Below are 27,290 nucleotides of genomic sequence, written 5' to 3'. Positions count from 1 at the left end.
TCCAGGTCACATGCCTGTGTGAAGCCTCTCTGAACTTTTGTCAAACAAAGTTCTTTGCTTCTCCTTTTGTATTCTAATAGTCCTTTCTAAATTCCTCTGAATTCCCCTGGCACAACTGAAAAGTGAATGATAAAAAGAAGAATGTGTGAGCAAATCAGCTCTTTGACTAATACTGTTTGTTATTTCTGTTTTACTTGAGCCTAACATGCAGTTGGATGTGAACTTGAGGTGCATGTACAGGGCATTATAAATTCTTATAATTCAGATAATTGCCCCCCATTTTAAGAAGCACTTTCGTGTTCTTTCCCTGCACCCTGAACAGATGTTAAAGAATATTTACCTGCTGCCTTTGTCATAGCAGATTTGTTAGCAATACCATGTATACTGCACACAAATGAACTGGATCACCTGCACGCCTTCAGATTGACCCAGTTTGTTTAGACTGCGTAAACATGGGTCAGGGATATCTCCTTGATGTATATAAATTAGAAATCTTGTCTGTATGTCTATTTCATATGTACTGCATACAGTGTATCATACATGCTATACTCAATGTGTGTGAATATAGATCATGAAATAGTTTCGGCACCATCTCTAGAGTCAGAAAGTCTGGGTTCAAATCCCAGCTCTACCATTTATCGGAGGTGTGACCTTGGACAAGGTACTCCCCTCGTCTGAAAAATAGGGATAATAAGACTGCCTTCCTCATAGCAGTACCGTGAGGATTAAATGAGATAATACATGTAAATGGTTGACGGTGGTAAACCTACATAGTCAATGTGGCACCTAGGGAAACATGTGCTACATTTGTACGTAAGGGTGGAGTGTTCAACCGCAAACTCTCTTTCACAGCAGCACTGACAGGTTGCTCTCCGATCCTGAGCTGAGTGCTGCAGAAAGCCCGCTGGCTGACAAGAAGGCTCCAGGGAGTGAGCGTGCTGCAGAGAGGGCTGCGGCTGCCCAGCAGAACAGTGAAAGGGCCCGCCTGGCCCCACGGCCATCATATGTCAACATGCAGGTAACGATAAACAAGAAAAAATGGACAAGTCATCCAAATGTAGGCTGCCTAGGTTGGGGAATGGGGAATTCAGTGAGCTTTTAGCAGTAGAGCAGAAATTAAATTTAAATATATATGCAGTACTTAGGAATTGGTTTTGCTATAAACATTAAAAATGAAATGCAGGATTTAGCTTGAGAAGAATTCTTTAAAATATAATATTAAAAATGACATAATATGGTCTATGTCACTGTGTCTTATGCAAATGACATTTTTCATCTGTTTAAAAAAAGTTAGATAAATATGAGAGCTGTTATTTCTAAGCATTTACTATCTCATGACATAGTCTTGGATAAATAGATGTAATATTCTTCTGTCTGTGAAATGGAGAAGATAAATTTGGTGTTCCTTAGACAGTTATAAAAATACCTAATGTGAAGCTTTAGTGTTTTGAAAGGAGATGCTAAATATTATTGATGGTTATGTTGGTTCACAGATTTTTATGATTATTTTGAACAACTTCCTCAGCAGGGATTTTCTCTGTATCGTTTTCAAAGTATTAGGCTAATTACTCAAAATAGACTATTGATCATGAAATTCAGAAATCTGATTTTCATATAGATCACAATATGAAAGATAAGGATTTTGTGCTTTTAGAGATGCCTGTAAACATTTGATTTCAGTATCCGAATTACTGGGTAGACTTGCCTACTTTGTAGAAAGAGATTATCATCCCCATCCCCCCACTTCCAAAAAAGGGAAAAACTTCACAAAACCCTAGAAATAAAGAAGTTGTCACAGATATGTCAAAGAAATTAATTCATGGGACTAAATTATACTTCTGTAATTCCAGTGAAAACTACAGTACAATCCTGCTTGTCTGTTTTTCTAATCCTTTGCATTTGAACATTTTCAAGAGTTTTTAGATGAATGTTTTTTACAAAAGCCATAGCCTTTATAAAGTGCAAAGTTAAAAAAAAAGATGTTTATTACATTTTCTCTGGTGGATTTATTTTCAGTTATTATAAATTAAAGTTCTCTCATCTAAGAAGTGTCAAATTCCTTTATGATCTCTTTATAGTTTTCATCTATCTTGTGATTCTTATCTTTTCCATCAGGTATATACCTATAGTGAACCATTTTCATGTTCCTTTCTTTCAGGATGGATGTAAATGTTCTTGGTGATAGAGTTTCAATTTAAATAGATGTATTTACGCCATTAGTGAAGAAGTGACTCTTAAAATCACCAAGAAATCAATGATAATAGTTTGAAGACTTCCCTGAATGCTTTAGCTGAAGATGATCTCTGTCTCCTGATCATTCTTGGACTTCTCTATCTCCAGCTCTCTCTTCACACTTATCTCACTTTCTAATTTATTTTGTGGTTATTTCTCTTACTCATCCCTGCTAAGCCTCTATATGATTTGAGGCTATAGATTATTTTTGATTCATTGTAATATTCTTCCACAGACTGCAGCACAGTCCCTTTAGCCAGAAGGCACTCAATAAATATTTACTGAACAAGTAACTTCAGCATCTCCCCACATCTTGCCCTTAGACATTAGTCATTACAAGTTGATTTTAACTCCCAGAATCATTTTAGACCTAGGATTTCAAAAACATTATCAAACGGTGTTATCTAAAAATCTGACTCTCCCAATTTACTGCCATGTTCCTTCTGGTTGGTCTAGGTCAGCCTGTTTACTTTTATTATTTTGGCCTAATCATTTGTAGTACATTTCACTTTCAGAGGTATCCTGTTTCAGACCGTAAATTATATGGACACCCTACATATGATGGTATAGTCCTCCTGGGAGGAAGGTCCAAAGAGCTCTTGCCAGTGGGTTCTTGACCCATCTGATAGGCCTTTGAGACATTCTTTTTTTTTTTTTTTTAACTTATTGAAGTATAGTTGATTTACAATATTGTGTTAGTTTCAGTTGTACAGCAAAGTGATTTTGGTTATACATATATGTATATATATACTTTTTTAAAAATTCTTTTCCATTATAGTTTATTACAAGAGGACACTCTTAAATCAAGTCTAAGCTAGTTCCTGAATTGGCGAGTTGAGAACCCTGGGTTAGCATTTGAGATGTAGCTATATCTGGACTTCGGTCTTCAAGATGACCTACCTTGGTCCCTATGTAGACCTGACTGTGTCATCGTCACTTATTCAATGTGAATGGGAAGAATAAAGGGTGCCATCCTAGTCCTGTGCAATAAAAGATAACTTAGGTTTATATTTTTATTTAGGTTTAATTTTAATGTACTGCTTAAGCATTCTGATAATGCATTATTTTGAAACTTAGCATAACTGTTATTAGGTTATTCACTATACGTTAGCATATATTGGTCCTGGTGTGTTAAATATTTCATAGTAAATAGGAATTTTTTTCTTTTTGAAGGAAAATTTCTAACTTTTGTCACTGTCATGACTTAAAGTTGGAAGTAGTACTTTATTATTATGATGAATTAGTTTTGAAAACATGTTTATCAGACTTGCATGGATTACTGTCACATGATGGTGCAGAGCTTAGTGTCTGTCCCAGGCAGATTCATGGGCTGTAGTCAAAATCTTTTCATGAAGTTTTGGCATAACATTTGGACAGACTGACAATAAAGATATTTTCTCTCTGTTTTTTTTTTTTTCTTCAGGCATTTGACTATGAACAAAAAAAGCTATTAGCAACCAAAGGTATGTGATACGTTAATGATCTATACTTTGATTTTTATTTCAGTAAACACATAAAAGGTTTTTCAGTGTTGATGTTGAACTGAGAAATTGGACCTTCATAAAAGGAATCCCAGAATGTTTAGGTTCAAGTTGCACAAACTTTGTTGAGGTTGAATAGATTAGCATTAGATCAATTAAGAAATAATGTATCATTTTAAAGTTTACCATTACTTTGTACAAAATGTTTTATGAGGATATTTTAAGGTATTTTGTGTTAAGAAATAATATTCAGTGATAATTTCTTTACATATATCAAAGAAACGATACTCATCAATATTTTATTTAAGAAATTCATTAAAAATACCAAGCATTTGTTTTACGTTCTGTTTTCCAAAGCTATGTTAAAGAAACCAGTGGTGACGGAGGTCAGAACACCCACAAATACCTGGAGTGGCCTCGGGTTTTCTAAATCCATGCCCGCTGAAACTATCAAGGAGCTGAGGAGGGCCAACCATGTGTCCTATAAGCCCACAATGACAACCACTTTTGAGGTTTGTAGAGTCATGCCCTACCTATTCTTCCTGTCTGTTCTCTCAGCAGAAGAGAACAATCTTCTCTCCTCTCCCATTCTCTATTTATAGAAGGACAATCTATTAATGGTGATTTGTTTTAATTTCTATTCCTGTAAACGTATTGCTATGGAATTGATACACTCCAATATATTATGATCTTTTATGCATCTTCTCTCACAGTTGTTGATCAGCTGTGAAGGAGGTGTGAATTTGGATAAACTTGTTTTTGTTAGGCGGAGAGTGTCGTAAGTGATAGAGCAGGGCTGAGATTAAGCAAAGGACAGATGTAACATTCCATAAAAAATGTGTAAAGAATCCCTTTATCCAAGGGTATCACTCGCAAGCCCACCATAGGAGGAAAAGGCAAGTATTCAACAAAAACAAGTTCTCAGATATGAGTTAAAAATTCAGTGTGTTCAGATGTGCCAGGAACACAGCAGGAAGGATCACAAACGAGAGCCCCAAAATGTTATGCTTCCCAGATGTTGGCTGTAGTGCTCAGGGTGAGACTGGGAAGCTGGTATCCTCACCACATGGAGAAGAGATCCAGAGTTCCTTGCTTCTAAGCTAGGCTATACGACTCACTCGGCAAGGCCTTTTCAGCTGGAGAGTGTCAGATTTTGGCTGTAAGCCCTTTGCGAGTGGGGTGGAGTTACAGCACGTGCACACACACTACTGGTGAGGCTGTGCAAACCCAAACGTGGATGAAAGTGATTAATCCAAGAATCACAGTGTTCAACCAGAACACTGTAGGCTGAAAAACAAATAGTGGTTAAGGGTTTCATAATTGTTAGTCTAGTAACTAGCATTTGTAGATTGATCTTCTTTTCTCCACCCATTTTCTTTGTAGTAAATTAGAATGTTGATGAAAGGCAGAAGCAAACATGACATTTTTTCCTTTGTCTCTTTGAGTAAGTGAAAAAGAAAATACTATTGAAATACTGAAAAGAACAGTCTCCTGTGAATTTCATTGTTCGACTTAAAGTAGCAACCTAGCGGCTGTATTTAAAGATTGAAGTGACCGTCAGCAGCTAGAATGTAGGAACCATTGTGAAAAATTTGAGGCTCTAGGAGGCACACCCCTCTTTCTGCCATTGTAGCTTTGAGAGAAAATAAACATCTCCTTTCACTGGCAGAGACCTTAAAACTGCTGTGCTAATTCTTAGGCTTCCACCCTATGTATTGAATACCTGCAGTCTTCCATCCTGCTCACCCTCACCTTTGGCGGGGTGGAGTGTTAGGTGGTTGATTGTGTTTCTGTAGTTTCAGAGATGAAATGTTTCACTTTAGAAATGCTAATTCAGTTCTCTTCTCAAAGACCAATAGTGTGACAGGTTGAAATGATGATCATTCTAATAACGTAGTTGTCAAGTGCAGGGGCTATGGGGCCTGACAGCTACCACCGACACACGTACAGCTTTGATGAGTGACTTCACGCCTCTGAGCCCATTTTCTCATTGCAGTTGTTTCAGGATGATGTGGCAGAGGGCATCCAGTGCTCAGTGTGGTGTGCAGGAAGTCCTCAGCAATATTTAGCAGCTACTGTTATTTCCACTGAAGAACTTTACCCTGAAGAAAATCAAGAGCCTGATGAAAGATGTGATTCATATACATATATGAATGCTTATTGCTGGAAGTATTTCTGCACATTCAAACTAGATATGCGTTTTATATCCAAAGGAATAGCTTAGAGTGTTATATGAACACATAATGTGCTAGTAATAATTATCAGATCACACTCATTTATTTCTTTGTGGGTTTATACGGTACATTTTCATCCACAAGCTTATTTGATACCTATAAACTCCCAGTGAGGGAAAGGGGCCCAGATCAGTTAAGTGTCTTACTTGAGGTCATGGTAGTAGTTGTCAGAGAGAGGACTTGAATTCATTTTACAAAATTTCTTTATACTCCTCTTCCTAATGGTTTAATTCAAGAGGGTACATAGCAAGGTGATATATAAATGCTCTAGAGCCATGTTACTGTACCTTAAAAGACATAAGAATCATTTGGAGCACTTAAAAATGCAAATTCTTCCTCCAGGATCTCACTCATCAGGGAGGGAGCCAGCAGGAACAGGTAATCCACATTTTCAGCAAAAGTCTAGTCTGTCTCTGATGCAGCCTCCCTTCTGGAAACATTGCTCTACAGGGACGTAGCATAAGGGGGATGGCACAGAAATCATGTCAGAAGCTGGAAGACTCTTCTGCTCTGGCACTTGTCCAAGGACAAGTAGACCACTTTCTGTGGGCGGGAACGTGCAGGGTCCTGACTCAGTGGCTGAATCCCCCTCCTGTGGCTTTTCTTGCTTTGGCTCTCATGGGCTAGCCTGTTCTACCTTCCTGGCTAATGTCTAACAGCTCATTCACACTGAAAGGTAGGGGAGAGGATGTAACCAGCGAGATCAGTGCAAGGGCATTCACCATGTAATCTGCTTTTATTCACGGCCCCTTTAAACACTGCTGATGAAGAAATATAACCAAGCTTTCTTAGGGAATGGTTCTAGATTCTCCCAGGTGTGTAAGACTTAAACTTTTCTTCATGTATCTGAAAGCCATTGAAAGGAGGTGAAAGAGCCCTTACAAAGCATGATCTGATATTCTGAAGCAGCTGCTATCTGCAGGTGCCCTCCCTTTTCTTTATTCTGTTATAGCTCAGAGGGATTAAAAACTGGGCAATTAGTGAAGATTGTTTCTTTGGGTTAGAACACAGGGACAGGGTTGGGTTGAGAAGGACCTGGGAAAAGTGAAGAGAACTTAAACAATTTTTATTAAAAGATTGACCACATCTCTGCTTGTAGCACTATTTTAAACTTGGAGCGTAGCTAGAAACACTCTTTTTCCTTAATCTTTTCCAAAGAAAAACAAAACCAAATAGACAAGTAGAATGCTGCTCTAGAGAAGCACACTTAGCCAGTAGGTCCTGATGGGTGTGGGCTGTTCGGTGTGTCGGGGATCAAGGCACATGAGTTTCCTGCTCTGGGAAGCTTGCTTAAGGGAAGAAACCGAGGCTTTGAACATCTTGTTCAGATTTCTGAGAAACCAGATTTGAGCACTTGTTTCCAGTTTTAAGCCATTTTTAAGAAATTAGCCTTTTCCAAAGAGCTCCTTTAGAGAAGAAGTAGGTAGCTTGAGGCTTATTTTTGTTTTCTTCAAGACTCAAAAGTATGACCCTATCCACTTGATGACATACTGGGACAGCAAAGGTCAAACAAAAGGCTACTTGACCTGCAATATTTTTGTCACATCAACAGAACTACAAAAGGTTTGGGATTTTCTTTTTCTTTTTGCTAGTCATCTCTTAAAGGCATTAGGAATGGTTACATATTCTCTGGAGCAAATAAAACCTGCATTGGGAATCAAAAAATGGTTTTTAATTTCCCCAGCACTAAGAGTAATGAGGTTGTCTGGTTATTTTACGTCTTACAGATCTAAGAGTGGAGGTGAGCTGCCCTTCGTGATATTCTACTTAGTAGATAACGAAGTAGTAAATATCACAAGACTATGTTTTACTTAATGTTTTTAGAAAACATCATTTAGCCAGGTCTGATATAGCTGTGTGAATTAAATCAGCTTAGATCTCAGATGAGTGGTTTTTTTATACTCAAAAAGAGTTTAGATATGGAAGTTTTAAAACATACAGAAATACTACATAATAATCTCATTAATGCTTCTGGTAATTACCAGTTTTGAGCATGTTCTTATTTCCCTTGCTGCATGGGATTTATCTGGTTGAAGTATAATGTTAAAGATGGTTTTAATTGAAAAAGAGCATTTTTTTGGTCTTAGGAGCCTTCCTTTCCCTATGCCCCTTCCCACAGTTCAGCAAAGGGGATCCCATAGATGTAGGAAAAGGTTATCTGTGAGATCCAGTATTCTGCAAATATTTATTATTAAGGACCTTCTGTGTTTCAGACACAATTCTAGACAGTAGAGATACAATGCTTGAATATAGATTCTTCCTTTCATGGACAGAGCTTTCTTTTTGGTGGGTAGAGAGAAATATGTAACAAGTTAACAAGAAGGCATTAAGTAATAAAAGTCCCTGATAAATGTGAAACAGAGGCTGCTTTATACTGGGTAGTCTTAGCTGGCTTTAATGAGCAGATGATGGTTAAGGTAAGACCTAGAGGGCAGGAAAGGGCCAGCCTTGTGAAGATCTAGGAAAAGAGTGTTAGGCCAGGGAAACAGCCGGCATTGTCATCTTGAAGTCAGAGCAGACTGGTAAGTCCGTGGAGCAAGGTGGACAGGGTAGGGTGGCGGAGCACTGAAGACAAGGCTGCAGAGACAGGCAGAGACTCAGCTATGGAGCCTCTCAGCCCACGGTAAAGTACTAGGAAAGCATGGTAAGACTTTATACTTAGGAGAGGCATGATTTTGTTCTAATTTGCATTTAAAAGAACAACCTAGTTGCTTCATGGAAAATGGATTATTGGGGTGGGAGGCAAGATGGAATCAAAATGTCCATTAAGGAAGCTATTGGTGACAGTCGTGGAGATGGAGAAAAGTAGGTAGATTTGGGGTATGTTTAGATATGACATTGATAAAACTAACTGATAGATTGGATGTAGTGAGGGGAGGAGGAACGAATATGACTCTTAGAAGTTTGGCTTGAGCAACTGGGTGAATGGTCGTCACTGAGATTTAGGAATTCTGGGAGAGGGGTAGGTTTGGGTGTAGCTGGGGGAGATGGTCATCAACAATACGATTTCAAGCACTCTAAGTTTAAAATACCTGTGAGACAGTAAAATGGAGGTGTCAGATTGGCAACTCTGTGATGCTAAATTTCAGTAGGGAATTCAAACCCAGAGGTAAAAATTTGAGTCATGGCTGCTGTTAAGCCTTGACAGAGGTTGCGATTACTGATTACTTAAGGAGAAAGTGTAGAGCGAGATGATAAGGAATGCGAGGACCAAGTCCCAGGGTAATCTGACATTTGGAGTAGAAAAGGGGAGGAAGATCCTACGATGGCTACAGTGAGGTAGGTAGAAAGCCTCGAGAGTGGTGGTATAACGCCCTGCAGAAAGAAGCATTACAGCCCCGCATGGTCAGCTGTGGTTATGCTGCTGCGGGATTGAATTAAGTGAGTTTAGTGACCTGAATAGTAAAGGATTCTCTTGGAATTACCCAGTAAACATAAAACTTTTAGAATCAGAGAATCTTGACTTTAATACTGTAGATACAGTACAAAGTATGGTACCTGTAATACAGTGATTAAATAAATGAATAAAGAATGAATAAATGCAAGTTCAGTGCAAACTGTGAGATCTTTTAAAAAAGTTAAAATTTCCAGGTACTTGTAATTTGTTGGAGAGATCATGTACTTATCTGAATGAGAGTAACACAGGACAAATGCCAGATTCCTCTCCACCCGTCCACTCTGTGAGCCTGGGAGCTCGATTCCTGTCAAAGCATTGGGTGTAGCTGCACCGCTTCCCTACTTGTCCTGTGTGATACAAGGCAGAGAATCTCTGCTATACCAGATGGAGGATTTGCCTTGTTCCCCAAAATAGGAATCCTCTAAATCTTATAGGAATGAATCTTTATACTGGGGCCTCTCAGAACTCCTCTGGGCACCCTCATTATCAACTCCCTCATAACGAAGGAAAAACACTTCACTGTGTGTATTTCCAAGTGTCCTTGGTAGCTGGAAGACAAAGACTATAGACAGGTCCCATAGCCTCTTCTTGAGAATCAGCATTCGTGGGTAATGGCATTGGCCAGCAATCGAAATAAATGATAAGTGGTCTAATGTGTATTCTTTTCTCCTCCCACCCCGGGAAACCTACCTTGTTAAACACTTCCTTATCTGGCTTTGATTGTTTTCAGGGTTCGTCAATGTCCCTCTCGAGGTCCAACAGTCGTGAACACCTGGGGAGTGGAAGCGAATCCGATAACTGGAGAGACCGAAATGGAATAGGACCCGCAAGTCATAGTGAATTTGCAGCTTCTATTGGCAGCCCCAAGCGTAAACAGAACAAATCAAGTGAGCTTTGACTTTTCGTCATACTTTTAGATGTAATCAGCTTGGAATTTGTTTAGTTGGTTTAGGGTAATGTTCGAGTATAAACTCTGGACTCCATGCCTTCAAGTGTTTTGGATTACTCACAGGCCACCTCTTGTGAGAAGCCTTCCCTATTTTTTTCCAGTGAAGCAGGGCACATGGTTCTCTGCTTTCACTGCATTTTGTATATGCTTTCATTTTAGCATTTGTCGTACTGAAGTACAATTACTTACTTACATAACTGTCTCTTCCTGTAGAATTTGAGCTCCACAAGTCAGGGACTACATTCATTCAGTAAACACTTATTTAGTGCCCATGTGCTGAGCATTCTTTTAGGCTGTGCCTTCTTTCTTTTTTCTTATCTGAAATATAGTTGGCGTACAATATTATGTTAGTTTCAGGTGTACTACCTAGTAATTTTACATTTGCAGGCATTAGGAAATGATCGCCACGATCAGTCTAGTAACCGTTTGTTTCTGTACAGTTATTACAATATTATTGACCATATTCCTTACGCTGTGTGTTACATTCCTACAGCTTATTTATTTTATAACTAAGGAGGTTTGTACCTCTTAATCCCCTTCATCTCACTCCCACCTCCACTTCCCCTCTGGCAACCACCCATTTGTTCTCTGTATCTGTGAGTCTGTTTTCACTTTGTTTTGTTTTTTTTTTTTGGATTCCACATATGAGTGAGATCATACAGCATTTGCCTTTCTCTTTCTGACTTATATGACTTACCAAAATACCCTCTAGATCCCTCCATGTTGTCACACATGGCAAGATTTCATTTTCTTTTATGACTGAGTAATATTCCATTGTATATATATATATATATATATATACACACCACCTTTTCTTTATCCGTTCATCTGTTGATGGACACGTAGGTTGCGTTCATATCTTGACTATTGCAAATAATGCTGCAGTGGACATAGGGTGCATATATCCTTTTGAATTAGTGTTTTTGTTTTCTTTGAGTAAATAGAAGTGAAATTGCTGGATATGGCAATTCTGTTTTTAATTTTTTGAGGAATCTCCATACTGTTTCCCATAGTGTCTTCATCAGTTTACAATCCCACTAACAGGAGGCTGTGCCTTCTTTCTTAATTTATTATTTCCTCTCAAATGTCTAACAGTGTCTGACACCTAGTAGGTGCTCGGTAAATGTTTGTGGAATGAATATACGAATGTCATGCACACACGAACATCAGAATGATGAGGAAAAGGCAGGGATGTAAAGGAGTTGAGCAGAATGTGATCAAATTAGTATCTTAGACGATAGAAGAAAGTCTGCCCAGCCACCTTTGGCTACCAAAGGTGAAGAGCAAGATTTTTCAAATTGACAAGATGTAGCTAAATGACATAAACAGGAAAAAAAACGTTTAAAGCATAGGCTTTGAACAAATAATGATTAAGACACAGCATGAGTCCAGTGGTTGTGTCTGTAACAGCACCCACATGTCTGTATAAATAGGTAAACAGACAAGAACTGACACAGTAATCACAAGATATTCCCGTAATGCCTTATTTCAGGGTTTTTGATGAATTTGGAATCCTGAAGCACATACCCTGGAGTGTTTGAAGAATACTTGGAGAAAGGCAATCTCAATGAGCATAGTAAACAGTAACAGCCAGTTGTTACCATCAATCAAGTGGGCCGTGTTGTCAAGAGTCTCAGATTTGAAAAGACCAGTCATGGTGTCGGCCAAGTCTAAATAAGAAAGCATGGTCTACTCATTCCCAAGCGTACTGTCAATAGTAGCCTGGAGTCTTCCTGTTAGTCCTGGGCTAGGTCCTCCACCGCTGACAGGACAGTGGAGCTGAGAGGCAGGCTGGTGCCAGGTGCACATCTCGGGGTGGAAATGATCTCCGTTTTATATTCCAACATCAATTAGCTTTGTGCCTCTCTTCTATCTTTATCCCCTTTCCCTGCACTGAACCCTGGATGATTAAAATTGACTGTGCGACGTAGCTGCATTGAAATTCAGGATTAGGGTTAAGATAGGGGATTCATTAATTTAAAAAGATTGATTAAAAAAGCACTGTTCCTTGGCCTTTGTCCAATGTTTTAAGAGCCTAGGGAGTTTAAAAGAGAATATAGGCACTATAAGTAGTTAAGATGAAAAGAAATGTAAAAGAAAGTGTACCATAATAAATATTTATCACTAAGAATATTTTAAAACACTTTTTTACTTTTTGCTGATCTGTTTGCTTAACTCAACATATGTAAATTATTATCATTTAAACATGTAATCAATGTAAAGATATTTTACATTCTCTTTTTTTTTTGTACTAAGTCTTTAAAATATGGTGTGTGGTATTTTACACTTAGAGTACATTTTTAATCCACACTAGCACATTTTAGGTGCTCAATAGCCACATGTTGCCAGTGGCTAGTGTATTGAACAACAAAGTTTTAGAAAAGTTTTCTTGACACCCTTGTCAAGGTCACCAATGTCTAGGTTTTCTCTGGGTATCCCTGTTTCACCAGTTGTTCCACTGTAATTCCTCCGTAACTCCCTCTTTTTTTTTTCCTCAAAGAAAGTGAATTTATCATTCGGACAGTAAATTATGTGGTCAGCCTGACAGTAACCTCCATGTTGTCAAGTCCAGTGGTCACTCCAGGGTGCTCATCATACTCTGCTTTGTGTCACCCTCGAACCGATACCTCACTGGTCATTCCTCCTCAATCTTTTTTGGTGACTTTGGGGCCTTACCTTCATTTGGTGGCGTGTTCCAGGGCTCAGCGCATCAGGGCTTGGTCCTGGGTCCTTTTCTCTACACATTCTTCCTACAAGAGATAAAATATCTGTTTTTAAAAGAAAGAGAAACCTTATCAAGAAATTCCTTCCACTTGAAACATATATAGGATTTCTCAATTGGGAGATGAAAACAACCAGAGAAAGTGATTAGTGGCACCCAGTGCAATGCAGAACAAAATTCTTAGATTTGCTGAATGCACTGATCCCAGAGGAGATTAGATGGATCTGATTACCTAGGTGAGTGTCCTCTGCACTCATCAATCTGGGAATCCCCCTGAAGCTGCATCTTTAGTATAAGAGGATAGAATTTCCACATGGATGAGAGTCAGTTGTTGGTCAGGGTGGTAGGAATGGCTGCATAGCTCTGCCAGATTCTCCAAAGCAGCTCCTGAAGAGTGTTTGAATATTTGGTCAAGTACTTGGTGTGGCTTACTAGTCTGTCACCCAGCTGTGCATGTCCTTGGGTCTGAGAACCACAGACAACATGGAGAAATCTTCACCCACCAGATCAGTAGCAGAGCCAAGGCAAAGCTCAGCATGGCTGTCTTAGAATTTCCCCTAAGAGATGGATTTGTTTTTGTTGTAAGTTAAATCCAGGAACTCCAGCATCATTCTTTTCATTCATATGTTACTCTTAATTTTGGAAGCACTCTTATTTCATAAACTCACTGCCCAATTATGTTTGAGGGAAATGAGATTTATATGTGGTAATATCATAGTATTTCTTTGACCACAGGAAAGCACAAGTGTGGATACAGAGGGCCAGCCTGCACCTAAAAGGAGCCTGTAACTTTCCTTACCTTTATTGTGTCCTAGGGATCCTGCTTCCACTTCCCCGTTTAATTCACATCAACTCAGTTGTGAAGAGCCAGTGCTCCTGAATGCTCAGGGAGAATATGCTTAACGATTATTGACTACGGAGGCCCTGTTGCCGAATTGCTCCCTCCCAAGCGTAACCTTTTAAATGGCGAGAGCCTCCCTGAAAGCCGTAACCAGCATTTCCTTAATGAAAAGCCAGTGTTTCAGTAAAGGACTGCTGCATTTCTGCAGCTACAGATCTATTCAGCCCAAAACACTGAATCTGAATTATTTGAGTGATTAAGACTTTTAATTAAACCATGCTGTCTCTGGGCATTTACACTTCAGGCCTGTCTTCCCCTCTGCCTTTCAGCGGAGCACTATCTCAGCAGTAGCAACTACATGGACTGCATTTCCTCGCTGACGGGAAGCAACGGCTGTAACCTGAACAGCTCTTTCAAAGGCTCTGACCTCCCTGAGCTCTTCAGCAAACTGGGCCTGGGCAAATACACGGACGTCTTCCAGCAACAAGAGGTCGGTGGTTATTTACTTATCTTCCCAGGCATCTTTGTTTCGGTTGTGTGTATGATGACTTCTAGAATGAAATCACTCATTTACCTATGACTGTGCTTTCACTGAGCATTTATTCAAGTCTCATAGCTTATTTTTGCTGCCAAGAAAATTGTCGCCATCTTATTTCTTACTTAGTGCAACTGGTAAACACAGGATCGCAGAAATATAGGAAACTGTGTTTGCCAAAACACCTTCACCAGTTTTAGCTAAAAGACCTAATGAGTGTCTTGATTTATAGGAACTTCTGATTCACAAATTCCCTAAGGTCAGCAACAACTCTCTATTTAATCAGATTTTACTCTTTCATCTGTTCTTATCTTTATTTGTGGCACTTAAAAGTAAATAACAACGTCTGAAATAAATAACTATGGTTGTTTGTGACACCATCCTAATCATGTTACTGAAGTTCTCACAGAAGATAATGCGCTTTTTATACATGTTAACTTATTCATTAATTTACTGTTTGGGTTTTGCCTGAACTGAGGCAGAACTAAGATGTCTTCTGAAACATCCCTACCATGGATTTTGGCCAGACTGATCAGCCGTGGCTGTGACGCACTGGCATAAAGAAAAGAGCCCCTAAGTGTGGTTCTTTCTAACTGTGTTGTCATATTACCAGGGCACAGCTAACTCAAGGCAACAGAAAGTTAGAATAGTTCTCTAAATGTATCTGTTTTTCAAATCCTGACATGGTCCAAGTTTCATGCTAGTTGGCTTCATTTCATGTTAGATTACATGGCAGTAATTCCCTGGCATGCATCAGTCAGTAAATAATCTAAGATTTTTATTAGGCACTTTATATCATAAATTCAATGTATTGCCCATAACTTAAGTTTAATTGCTGAACTTTTTTTGTTCTTTAACACCAAGAAAAATGTTGTCATGTGTATTTTGGACTTTAGGACAATGATTTTGTTTTCTTTTCCCTAAACCTAAATTAGTGTTCATTTAACCAAGGATTTTCTAAGTTGAATAACACATTCATCATCAGTGCATTAAAGAACTGCATTTATTTATTTAGTCTTCCTGGTTAGATGCAGGTGGCTGATTGAGAAGCTCAGGGCAGAGGTATTTTAACTTGCTCATGCACAGAAGGTTTTAGAAGTAAGTGACTAGATGTTATTCAGTGATATTCTGGGTTTGTTTTAAATCTCTATTTCCTATTTGAAGAAGCATAGAAATTTATTATGGGTACTTCTTATCTAGTTACTTCAAAAAGGAAGAAAACATGATAATATAAAGTCAGACTGGCTTCATCTAATATTAACTGGAGCAGGGGTCAGTGAACTGTGGCCTGCAGACCTGCTGCCTAATTTTGTAAATAAAGTTTTATTGGAACACAGCCACACTAACTCAATTACCTCATATTGCCTGTGGTTGCTTTCAAGCTAAACCAGCAGAGTTGAGTAGTTGCAACAGAGACAGTACGTGCACTAACCCTAAAATAGTTATTCTCTGGCCCTTTAAAAAGAGTTTGAGGATCCCTGAAATAGTCTCCATTGGACAGAATTTCTAAAAAACATATCTCTAGATTTGTGATAAATGGTGAATGAAAAGGTTTTTCAAGATCTGGGTGTAATCTTCAAAAGCAAAACAGAAAATTTCAAATTAATTTCTATATAATTTGAATAAAAAGTATATTTTACTGTTTTCAGGTGTGTTGAAATTTGGTACTATTCCCTTTATGTAGGATATTTTCTCATATACAGATATGACTTAACAAGAATCCCCCATTAAGTAACCTTGTGAGATTTAATATATTGTAACCAGGATGAAGATTTATTTAGCAACTTTCACAGATGATATGTCTGTATACATTATTACTAACTATAGCTGCCAACTATTTTACCCCTTTGGTGAGCACATTGCATTATATCTAAGATCATATTTAAGGCCCAAAACAACCCTGTGAGGTATAGGATTGTCTACTCTCAGTGCCCACAACTAGTAATGGCAGAGTCAGAACCTGAACCCAAGTCTCTCTGGCTTCAGAGCCCATTGCCTTTCTGTTCCTCCACACAGCCTTCAAAAGGAACGGTGGGATTCTTGGGCTACTTCCTTCCACACATTGTTGCCAGGAAGTACATTTATACTGTTGCTAGAAATACTTCATGTATGCCACTTTCAGAGATAGTCTGCTGGGTTAAGCGAAGTGAGTCATGGGTCTGAGGTAGACTGTGAATTCTGCTATCATTTTTATGTAGAATACAATGGAAGATACCCTTTATGGTATTATTCAGTCTCTTTTTATGGAGATATACTTAACCAAGTCAGAATCTAAAACTAAGAATTATTTTCTCTCTTCTGGACAAGTATGTATTCTTCCTTTCGTCAGATCACAAAACTGTGCAATTTCTGTTTCCCTTTTTGCCCTGGCTGCCAGGATGCTAAGACCTTAGGATGCCTAAGTTTATATCTCAATTGCAGTAAATCATTGGCTTAGATTGTCTTCTGCTAGAATCATCACTTTCATTTTACCACCTTTATTACTTAACTCTTGTCCCTTAGGTTTGTATTGTCCCCACCATTCTTTTTTGAAAGTAGGCAGAGCATAATTAATAAATAAAATAAGTGTAGCAATGAGTTGAATTTATGCTGAAGAAGAAAAATACTTAATATATTGATTATAGATAACTTGTTCACCCACAGATCGATCTTCAGACATTCCTCACTCTCACAGACCAGGATCTGAAGGAGCTGGGAATTACAACTTTCGGTGCCAGGAGGAAAATGCTGCTTGCAATCTCAGGTGAATATAAATGTTCTTATTCATATTTTAAAGTCTGAAGAACCTCTGCCATTGGTCTCCAGCCAATGGGGCTGGTTCTGCCCATCAGCCCCTTGCTTACTACCTGGGAGCTTTGTGGTTGTGGGTTCACTAACAGTGTGACAGACGCCAAGAACATGCCCACTCCTTCGTCAAGGCATTGCCTGAAAACCTGCCTTGACAGTGTCTTTCCTTAAAACACATCTCTTTGGAAAGATCTAACCAAAACTGCCCTTTGCAGAACATGGGGATGAGGGAGCAGTTTAATTCTCCATTTTGCGGTTGTATTAAGCAATGATCATTGCGTTCGTGAATAACTATTCTGGACTGGCTGTCATGCTTTAAATGCATGTGTTCCTGTATAGCAGCTGAGATCATTGCACCAGAGAAAAAGAGAATTGGTACTTCTTGTCTTAATGCTTTTTAACTTTACCCCAAGTTTTAATAGAATTTGTGAGTCACAGAAGAGGGTAGTACCGTAAAAGTAGTCACAGAATGAAGGAAAGTCTGAAGGCCTGTCTCCCAGACCACCGCCTTTGTGCATCTTTTGCATGTTCTGTGTATAAGAAAATGCTCTATACGTATTTACTAGGTACCTCCCACGTGGAAGGAATGGGCAGATGATGAGTTGGCAAATACCTAACAATGTACCTCAAAAAGGTTTTTAGAGAAATATGAGGAAGGAATCTGGGGGACAAAACAAGGAGGTTACTTTTTGAAGTCCTTCTGATTAAGTTCATGAAAGCCAGTTTTACATGTGTGCCAGTCTCTCAAAAAGACAGAGCCAAACGTCAGGCGTGGTGAGAAAATGACGTTGCTTTTCAAAACACTGAATTTGTAGGCTATGCTTTTATGAGGTCAGCAGTGGCATCCAACTGGTGAAAGCCCTTTCTAAACAGCATTCGCTAATCGAACCATCAAACTAAAAGCCTCAGTGGTTTTCCGTTTTCTTTCAGCAGCAGATTGCTCTTCCATTATTTTACAGCAGCTGATCAACCCCGCCCACCTCCCCACAGGAAATCGTAGATATCTGAAGCAGATATAAGCAGAGTAGCCTTGAAATAGGTGTAGAAATTCAGCCGTTGAGCGACCCGTTAGGCCTGTCCGTGGATAGAGTCCTGCACACGTCAGTTTGAGAAGTCTTCCTCCGCCCTGTATACCCAAGCGGCTGCATTGATGGTGCTCCACAGGGCAGCCATGGTTTCCTGTTCACTCATCAGATCAGCTTGGTTGTAGTGCAAAGAACACTATATTCACATAAGGAGATCTGAGATTTGCCCCTCCAGGTCATGTACCCTTGGGTGAGTTTCCAACCTCTTTTGGTTGTGGTTTCTTAACTGTGAAGGTGGATTGGAGTAGATGATTGTGTAAGGTCACCTTCCATTTCTAAAATCTGTCCTTCCACGTGGTATATCATCAGGCACAGTGAAAATAACCTACAGTTTTAATGATATGTATTATTATTGTTCTTTCTTTTTTTTTTACTATCTGTGGCAATAGGATAGTTTCCAACTTCTTTACCCTAAAGCTCAGTCTCAGAGGGTTACTTCTGGACCCAAATTAACTTTATATATTTTTACATTATTTTATTAATTTGAAAATGGAATTGACATACTACTTGAAATTTTATTAACTCAATCACCATGCCTATGCTGTTAAAATATGTCTATGGGGCCGCACATTTATACCACAGAAGTGTATGTTTCAGAACTCCATAATCTTTCACTAGAGATTTGTGGAATATCCGTGACAGTATAATGAAAATTAAGTCTTTTCTTTGTGTACCAACACAATTCCAAACTCTCTAAAGCTTCCAGCAACAAGCAAATACTCTAAATATTTTCATAGATTCCAAGTGGATCTTCAGTACTTTTACTCTGGGATACATTGGTGATATATTCTAGGTGGGTTTTGGGGAGTAGAGTGCAAAAACAGGAGGGGTTTTGAGTCCTCGTTTAAAAAAATGTTTTCTCTAATCATCATCTTCAATGTGTTCTATTGAGGTTATGTCCTACTTCTACAGACTGCCTCTCTCAGTGAGGTTCACAGGTCCTCTTGCTTTTAAAGGGAATTAGAGACTTTGAATAAGATGCCTTATGAATGCTCTGTACAGTGGGAAGTATTTGATTATTTAAGGATGATTTTGCCTTACTTTGTTGAAGTGCATTTGTTTGAACTTGGTAAATCATTTTCTCTGCAAGGAATGAGTTTTTATTGAGAAACCCTTCATCAAAAAGCTTCTTTTTCCAATTCAATTCCTCTGATAACAAAGACATTCATTTAAAGTCTCAGAATACTTCATTTCCAGATAGAGGCTGGATATCAGGTCAGCCTTGACTTAGGTTTGTCTTGTGGTTACATAGTTTGGTTAGATACAGAGTTTGCTCAAACTACTTTTTAAAATTTTGTAGATTTTTAACTTAAAATCGGAGTTGTTCTTTCAGTATAAGGTTTTGGTTTGCTTTTAATCTTGGGCCAGAAGACATTTATTTTAATGTTATAGGAGGAGAGGAGATTTATCTCTAATAGGAATGAATCAGAGAAAAAATTTCATCTTTTTTTCAAATCCACGATTTTTTGAAAATTCATGGATTTCTCTCTGAGTATTTTAGTGATTGGTTAACTAAATGTACAGGGACTCAGTGAAAGGAAGTTTAGCATCCTGTTGACAGGCTTTCCGCCACAGCCTCAGGTAGATCTAACATTTCCCGACCTATTCTTTTAGTTTGTGACTCTGTTCAGATCCGCAACAAGATCCTGAGAGCTGCCAGGATTGTGTGAACCTTGGAATTTCAAAGAAAAAGGTTGGTATTTTCTCAAACTATCCCTTAGGCTTACTGAAAAATATCAGAAGAGGGAGTTTGCTTTCTAATTTAAACAACAACAACAAAAACTAAAGTCTCTTCAGTAGGACTTGATCCTTGATAATCTTAAAGATTTTTCTCTGTGCTTCACACTTGGAGTATCTCTATATATGTACTCTTAGAAATTACATCTTTAGGGAGTGGCTGAATTTCTTCATGATCATTTGTCCTCTCAAAAATCTAGCTGATGTGACTTTTCAGAATGAAGTTTTCAATGTCTGTTAAAAATTTTTGTCTTCAGTGGCCCGATTGTTTTCATGTGCTCATGGAGAATGGTGTTTGACTTACTCCTTTCTTTTCCTTCTCTATAGTGTGGGAATGTCCTCCTGATTCATGGGTTATTTCCCCATGAGAAAACGGAGGCCAAAGAAAGTCTCCTCATTTGAAGGTGATAAAACTTTCCCAGGCTGTGTTTAAGGGGATTCATTTATTCTCAACTCGCCTATAAGTTTGCCTTTAAATATATTCAATTCTGTCTTGATCTCTGAATTTTACGTGTTTGTTTTTTAAACAAGATACATGTGATAGGAATGTCACTGCTACTGCGTTTCTGCAGGAACTTGAAACAATAGCCATCTATACGCATGCCTGCATGTGTCTTTTGCTTGTAATATCTTCCTTGCTTCTTCAGAGTTTCTAAGCTTTATGTGTTTAAAAAGTATATTTGATATCCATATAAAATATGAAGGAAAGCTCTGTTATCTACATACCTGAAACTACCAATTTCTCATATTTGTATTCCTGATACCTCGGTTGATCTCCGCCGAATGGATGGACCACTGAAGCCCATAGCATAGACCTTTGCATCAGGCAGGCAGGGTTTCAGCTCTGTCAGTCATTTAACAGGCATGTGGGCAAGTTACTTCGTCTATTTTTAAAACTCAGCTTCCTTATCTATAAAATGGAGGATGGTAATATTATCTACCCCTTAAGGAGGACTTAAATAGGACACAACGAATGTAAAATGCTTGTCGTATAATAGGCTCTAATAAATTACTGTTGGTTCTCTTCTCCCCTAAGACTTAAATGTGAACAGAAAAGAGGTATCTTCACTCATGCGTCACCCCTATAGGGCAGACACTTAAATTTTGGAAAGCAGTGGGGTGAAATGTTAAGGGTATTGATCCCTCTTCTAGCACTTGGGAGACAAGAGCACATCTGGCCATATGGCTGTCCCTGGCCACCTACGACCCACTGCAACCGCCTGAGCCTCTGTTCTCATCCTCAGCATTACTGTAGCAGGCCACAGCTTGCTGTGTAATCTCAGAGCTCAGAATGGGGTTGTGTGTGTGTATGGTTGAAAAAGTACTGAGTTCCATGCAGATAATTAAAGGTGCTGAATCACCACCCTCCCAGAGAAAAAGACAACAGCTTTAAACACATCAGCTATATATTCCGTCTACTTGAGATTGAATAAGTTTGAAGATACAGTTGACCCTTGAACCACACAGGAGTTAACCCCCATGTAACTTATAGTCACCCTTCGTATCCACAGTTCCTCTGCATCTGCAGATTCCACCAACCGTGTAATACTGTACTATTTACTATTGAAAAATATCCATGTATAAGTAGACCCACTCAGTTCAAATCCGCGCTATTCAAAGGTCAACTATATTTGCATTTGGTGGCTATCAGAAACGCTGCTTTCTAGAGTCTGACAATTCTGTTTACTTGTATGAGTTCGTTAGTAATAATTACATCAGTTGACTTGAGAATTTGTGAATGTGTGTATGGAGGGGAGGATGGGGTATTGCATAGTCATAAACAAGGTAGGCTGCTTCCATTTTTCACCTTTCTGGTTAATAATTTTTAGTTGGGAAAAGACAAACTAAACAACCAGTACTCTGGTTTGTTTCAAATGAAAATCGAGGATCTTAGTTTTTCCCTGAAAATTTGGATTCACGTATTGGTTGTTTTCAGTTGTATTAATTTCCGTAACTGTTGCTGTGTTTACTAAGTTGATTTTTTATTCAAAGAAACCTCCTGCTGATGCGATATGCTTCTTCATATAACCCTTTCTGACTCAAGGAGCGTAGGCATCATGAGTCGGTGTAGCCACAGGGCTGTGGATTTTTTTTTTTTTTAACATCTTTACTGGAGTATAATTGCTTTACAATGGTGTGTTAGTTGCTGCTGTATAACAAAGTGAATCAGCTATACATATACATATATCCCCGTATCTCCTCCCTCTTGCGTCTCCCTCCCACCCGGGGCTGTGGATTAACAGATCAGTGTGCTTCTCCAGTATTCTGGTGTTTAGAAGTGGGATCCTCTTTTCATGTCGACTTAAATAATTTAATGATCACTGTGTTTGACATGGATGAGTTTAATGAGCTGTAATAATTTTCTGTATCACTGGTAATACATCCTCTCATATGCCTTTAACCAGCTGTGATGGTGCCTCTCCCTTTGCCTCTGAAATGACATTTGGGATCGGTGAAACTATTTTGTATATTTGGACTTGAGAGTGTTCTGAGGATGACATATTCCCCAGATACTTTACGAACTGCAGTAAAAACGATTTGCTGTCCTTGGTTCTCTCAGCTACAAATGGCTACCTTTCATATCAGACTTTCTAGCATTTCAAAAATGTCTTGACGGTCAACTTAAAGGTTTTCCTTTTGCTACCTACTTGACTTTCCCCCCAAAACCTACCACATCACCATTTTCTGAGCTGAGCCCTACTGCCATGTGCTGATTCTCTCTCTCTCTCTCTCCAGAACTAAATAAAAACCGAAGAAAGCTCTTTGAACCGCCAAATACACGCACCTCTTTCCTGGAAGGCGGAGCAAGTGGGAGGCTACCCCGTCAGTATCACTCAGACATTGCTAGTGTCAGTGGCCGCTGGTAGCGGTACCGTCCAGGCACACGCCCGCCAACTCTGTCAAGTTGGACGCAGGAGATCTGTGAACAGCCTTCACTGCACACCGTCCTCAGCACTCGGGTGTCTGGTATCAGGACCAAAGCATCTTATTCGCACCTGAACTTTGTGCCGAAAAGAGAGAAGATGACGTTCTTATGTCATCCTACAGAATGCCACACGAGGATTACTTTTTTTTTCCTAACGGCAATTGGACAGAATTTGCAATATGAGGGTAGGGCTTTATTTCCTGTTTTTATTTACATATATAATAACATATGCACTGATTTTTTTTACTTAACATGAAGGCTGAGTTGACATCTGGGATGCCAGAAAACACAGAAGTTATTTTGTTTGTTTGCTTATTTTGTTTTGGTATTTGGGGATTTTTTTAAAAAAAAATAATCAAAGTGGAATTTTCTGGTACTGCTTTAAAATAATTATTGAGGTCTTTCAGCACTTTACACTTTCTTCTTGTCCTGTGGAAATTATCTCTCTTTCTCTCGTTTTTATGTCACCTGATGTATTGGTACAAATCAGACTGCGTTAAATTTTTATTTGACATAGTAGTACTGGATTATTAGTTTTTGTGCAGAATAGTCTGTGACTTCGGGAAATGTAAGTGACTCCACTTGGTTATGGACCAGTTCTGTTCATGTATGTCAGCATCCTAGAAACACTTAGCAATGAACCTAGTTCACTGTAACAGGTGCGAGCAAAGAAAGACCAAATGGACTTTGCAATATTAACCCTTTGCAGTCATCATATTTAGCTGCTGCCTTTATTGCTAAAATGTTTTTAATGGTTGTCTGAAGGCAAAGGGCTATTTTTAGTATACTGCCACTAAAGGACACTTATTTATATCAAACTTTTATTTTTAGATATTATAAGCATACCGTACATAACTGATTAAATTGATATCTACTAGAGATTTATGGTAGAGAATGGACGGCATTCAATAACTGGAGCCCTAGATTGTCACTTTATTTAAAAAAGATAAATAATCATCTGACAAGACAGCACTGTTGCCATAAGGAGGAGAAATACATTACTGTCCTTATGTACACATTAGCTGTGCTCCATATGGTCACAGGACTTTCCTAAAACCGTATCTGTCTGCTTGAAGTAGACTTGGGTTTGTTGAGAATGGAAAGGCTTTATTTAAGTCTCCAGGGTGACAGTTTACAAAGACAGCAGAGTTCTGAAGGAGGAAAAATAAAAGACTATTTTGTAAGTGGCTAAACTCATTGTTACAATCTTGATACTGTGAAAGTCCAAGAAATCAGGCAACATTGTTTCCTAGGTCTTTTCAGACATCTTATTATGGATTTATGAAGGGTTTTCAATCCATGAAGACAATCACTAAGTGCCTCTCTTTCTTCAAAGCAATATTATTTCCAAGTGTATTAATTTGTTGGAAAACTTTCCCATAGGACATGTGGTGACTTACCTGTACTGTAATGACTTATTTATGTTCAGTATTCGAGACTTTCTACATGGACATAAACCACTGTCACGTGCTCTCCACAGAAGGCATTAGATTCATACACAACAATTGGGGACTTTCATACAAATGTGGGATCAGAAATACTTGTCTTATTTTTTCCATGGTTAAGTAAGTCTTACCATTAAAGTAAGAACAAGAATCGGAGAGAAATTTTGCACACCGAAAAATTTTCACTTAAAAAAAAAAAAAGAGTATTGGTTACCGTGAAGGCATAGATAATGGACCTGTCATAAAATTATCAATTATAACAGCACTAAGGAGATGCCTGTTCCCAAACAGAACTGTGTGTGCTTAAGGATGTAGAACTAAATCGCTCCCTTCACAAGTACAATGGAATGATCCTGCATGTGTGTCACATGTATGCAGGTCATCACATGGAGCTCCCTGCCTTATATGGCTATATGAACACATCACGCTACACATTCAGCAACAGAGTAAGAATTCCAGATCAGTTTCCTGTGCAACAACTCAGTGCTCTAAATCTTATCATTTCTTTAATAAGACCTCCTCCCCAAATAAAAAATAATCATTTGGAGTCTTTCCCCCCAGCTCTCTACCATGCATTTGCAACAGGAGGAAGATGGAATGATTTGCAGTATTGAGTTGATATAGGTTTTATGAACAGTGCTTTGATATTATGCCAAAGGGAAAACTGTCCCAATTAAACCAGATTAAATAGGGTGGCTAAAAAAATAAATAAAAAAACACTGGAAATCACTTTTCTCACTTTCTCTTGATGCAATGAAGGGATTATGACACTACAGTATACGGTGTTGTCAGTGTTATATGATGCACAAAATATTTGGATTATTTGAATAAATGTTTTTAATCAATCTGTGCCTTAATAGTGACCGGTTATCTGTAAATATAGAACAGATACAGATTGTATTTTTGTGTGGGTTTTTGTCCTTTTAGTGACTTTTTTTTAAAAAATGAGAGATGGAATTAAACATTGAAAATGGGAATTTTTTCTAAACTAATCAATTGTTATATGAAAAATAAATTTATATAACCCCTTTGTATTGCCCTTTCTAGATGAAATGTGTCTTTGTTTTCTAGCTTTTCAAAAAATATTTTCAGCAGAATTGAAAGACATTTCTGCAGTAGAATTATATATGCACTCCCTGTCCTGTTGTTTTGCATTGACAGTCCTCATTTTCAACCAGAAACTAAGGCACTTTATTTTAGCCAGAGAATCCAGGACCAGTAATCAATCATTGTTTCTGTGGCCACCCACAGGTACATAGAAAAAGAGTAAGATTATGGAACAGGTTTCATTCTTGTTCATTCTTTTTTTTAATAAAGACTCAAGTCTATGACTGCTTTGACGACCTCATCCATAAGCAAAGGAGCTCCTTACTAAAGTGATGCAGGGTTTCTTGACCCAGGTTCCCATTTCAGAGGCTGACTGTGCTATCACACCGAATGGTTACTGTGCCTTGCTCTGAGATTGTATCTGAACTTATTCTCAGATGGAATTGGCACTATACTATTAATCCTGAGATTTGTCTAAATCTCAAAGAAACCCTAGCCCTCTACCCATTATGCTCCCAGAGTTATCTCCACTTAAATTACCTGTGCTAGTGGTTCTTAAAAATTGTTTCTAGCAAATAGTTCTTTTGATGATAACTGAAATATTACTTGTGAACCCAATATTAAATTATTCATCCATTCACTCATTCATTCATTATATAAATACTTAAATGAGGGCTAAGTACTAGGCCCTGTTCTAGGAACACCAGTAAATGAAACATAAACCCTTGTTCTCCCTAATCTTACATTCAAACTGGAGAAAGATGGAACTGATGAAGAGGGAATGAAGGATGGAATACCCTACGCTTCAACACAGGCCTCCTTGCATTTACAGCATGCCAAGGGAGCTCTTGAGCGCTGTCTAGAAACCCCGGTTTTTGACAAAATGGTTGAAAGTACCCATCTCATAGAAACAGGCCTGTGCTTTCAATGCAAAATATTATTCACAGCCTCTCTTTCTCCTTTTTCTAGGCTTCATAGATTTAATCACATTCTTGAAAGGAGTGTGTAAGCCAAAAGGGTTATGACACAGCTTTGTTGATGACCCATCACTTCCTAGATTTGACTCCCAGTGACTTTGCAGTATTCAGAAATGAGATTTACCTTGAAAGAACATGAGGTCCCTTCCCCTGAGGATACTCCAAGAAGGCAATCATAGAGAATGATGTCACCAAGATGGTGACAGGTCATTCCTGACTTCACTTCCCCTAACTAAAAGAAAAACCAGCAACTGTTCATGGATAAGACACCACTAGGGAGGGGCTTGCAACAACCAGCCCTTGAATCTTGGCAGTCTGAGTTCCTACCTGCAGTGCCCAAGTAGAAGTCCCAAGCAGCGGCTTTGCTTATCTGCAGAACCAAGACGGTAGCACAGTCTGACCAGGGAACTTAGAGGAGTGCAGGTCTGCCTGATTCAAGTCCTCAAATGAGGAGTTTTTCAGGCCCTGGAGCCTGGTCTGCCCACACCCAGGCAAGGGAGCTGAGCCATAGCCTCGCCCTCTGTGGATTGTGAGTCCCCACCCCGTCTGACAGGAAGGGCTGGCAGAGCACCTGGAAGCTGCTGCATCACCCAGTAACACGCAAGCTGAGAGGCAGGCAGCAGAGCTGACCTCCAGGGCAAAGCAAGCGGCCCTCTTTGGCCAGGGAACTTGGGGCGTGGATTGGCTTGAGTCACCACCACAAACAAAGAGACTTGTCATGGTCTTGGAGTTGCTTCTCCCACTGCACTGGGGCAGGGAAGTGAATTCATAGTTCCGTTCATAGCTCCTTCAGGCTTCCTGATCGGGGAGCCTAGCCAGAGCACACTCATAGCCGCTCCAATAGCTCTGCTTACAGTGTCACTTGAAACCCATGAGCACAATCCATGGCTGTTCC

At 38.9% G+C, this 27,290-nt stretch overlaps 1 protein-coding gene and 1 long non-coding RNA gene across 7 annotated transcripts in view; one reads left to right on the top strand and one right to left on the bottom strand.

Moving 5' to 3' along the window:
• The window catches only part of BICC1 (BicC family RNA binding protein 1), a 305,439-nt gene extending 280,036 nt beyond the window's left edge, over positions 1–25,403 (top strand). For 3 of the 6 annotated variants that reach the window (XM_036828113.1, XM_036828117.1, XM_036828118.1), the window contains 7 exons: positions 853–1,018; positions 3,656–3,695; positions 4,071–4,225; positions 10,075–10,231; positions 14,186–14,346; positions 17,035–17,134; positions 22,737–25,403. In XM_036828113.1, coding sequence (XP_036684008.1) covers positions 853–1,018; positions 3,656–3,695; positions 4,071–4,225; positions 10,075–10,231; positions 14,186–14,346; positions 17,035–17,134; positions 22,737–22,867 — 910 coding nt within the window. In that variant the 3' untranslated portion in view covers positions 22,868–25,403. Of the gene's footprint in view, positions 1–852; positions 1,019–3,655; positions 3,696–4,070; positions 4,226–10,074; positions 10,232–14,185; positions 14,347–17,034; positions 17,135–19,877; positions 19,957–20,327; positions 20,396–22,736 lie in introns of those variants that run through there. The other 3 variants (XM_036828115.1, XM_036828116.1, XM_036828114.1) reach the window with 3 other exon arrangements.
• Positions 11,818–27,290, bottom strand: part of LOC118882442 — a 418,725-nt gene continuing 403,252 nt past the window's right edge. Inside the window, exons 4-5 of the long non-coding RNA XR_005016769.1 lie at positions 12,970–13,043; positions 11,818–12,328 (exon numbers count right to left, since the gene is read on the bottom strand). This is a non-coding gene — a long non-coding RNA (uncharacterized LOC118882442). The remainder of the gene's footprint in view (positions 12,329–12,969; positions 13,044–27,290) is intronic.

This window comes from Balaenoptera musculus, chromosome 16 (genome assembly GCF_009873245.2).
Source record: "Balaenoptera musculus isolate JJ_BM4_2016_0621 chromosome 16, mBalMus1.pri.v3, whole genome shotgun sequence".
Lineage (NCBI taxonomy): Eukaryota > Metazoa > Chordata > Mammalia > Artiodactyla > Balaenopteridae > Balaenoptera > Balaenoptera musculus.
The sequence above is the reverse complement of the archived record's forward strand: the minus strand, read 5'-3'. Positions and strand labels throughout refer to the sequence as shown.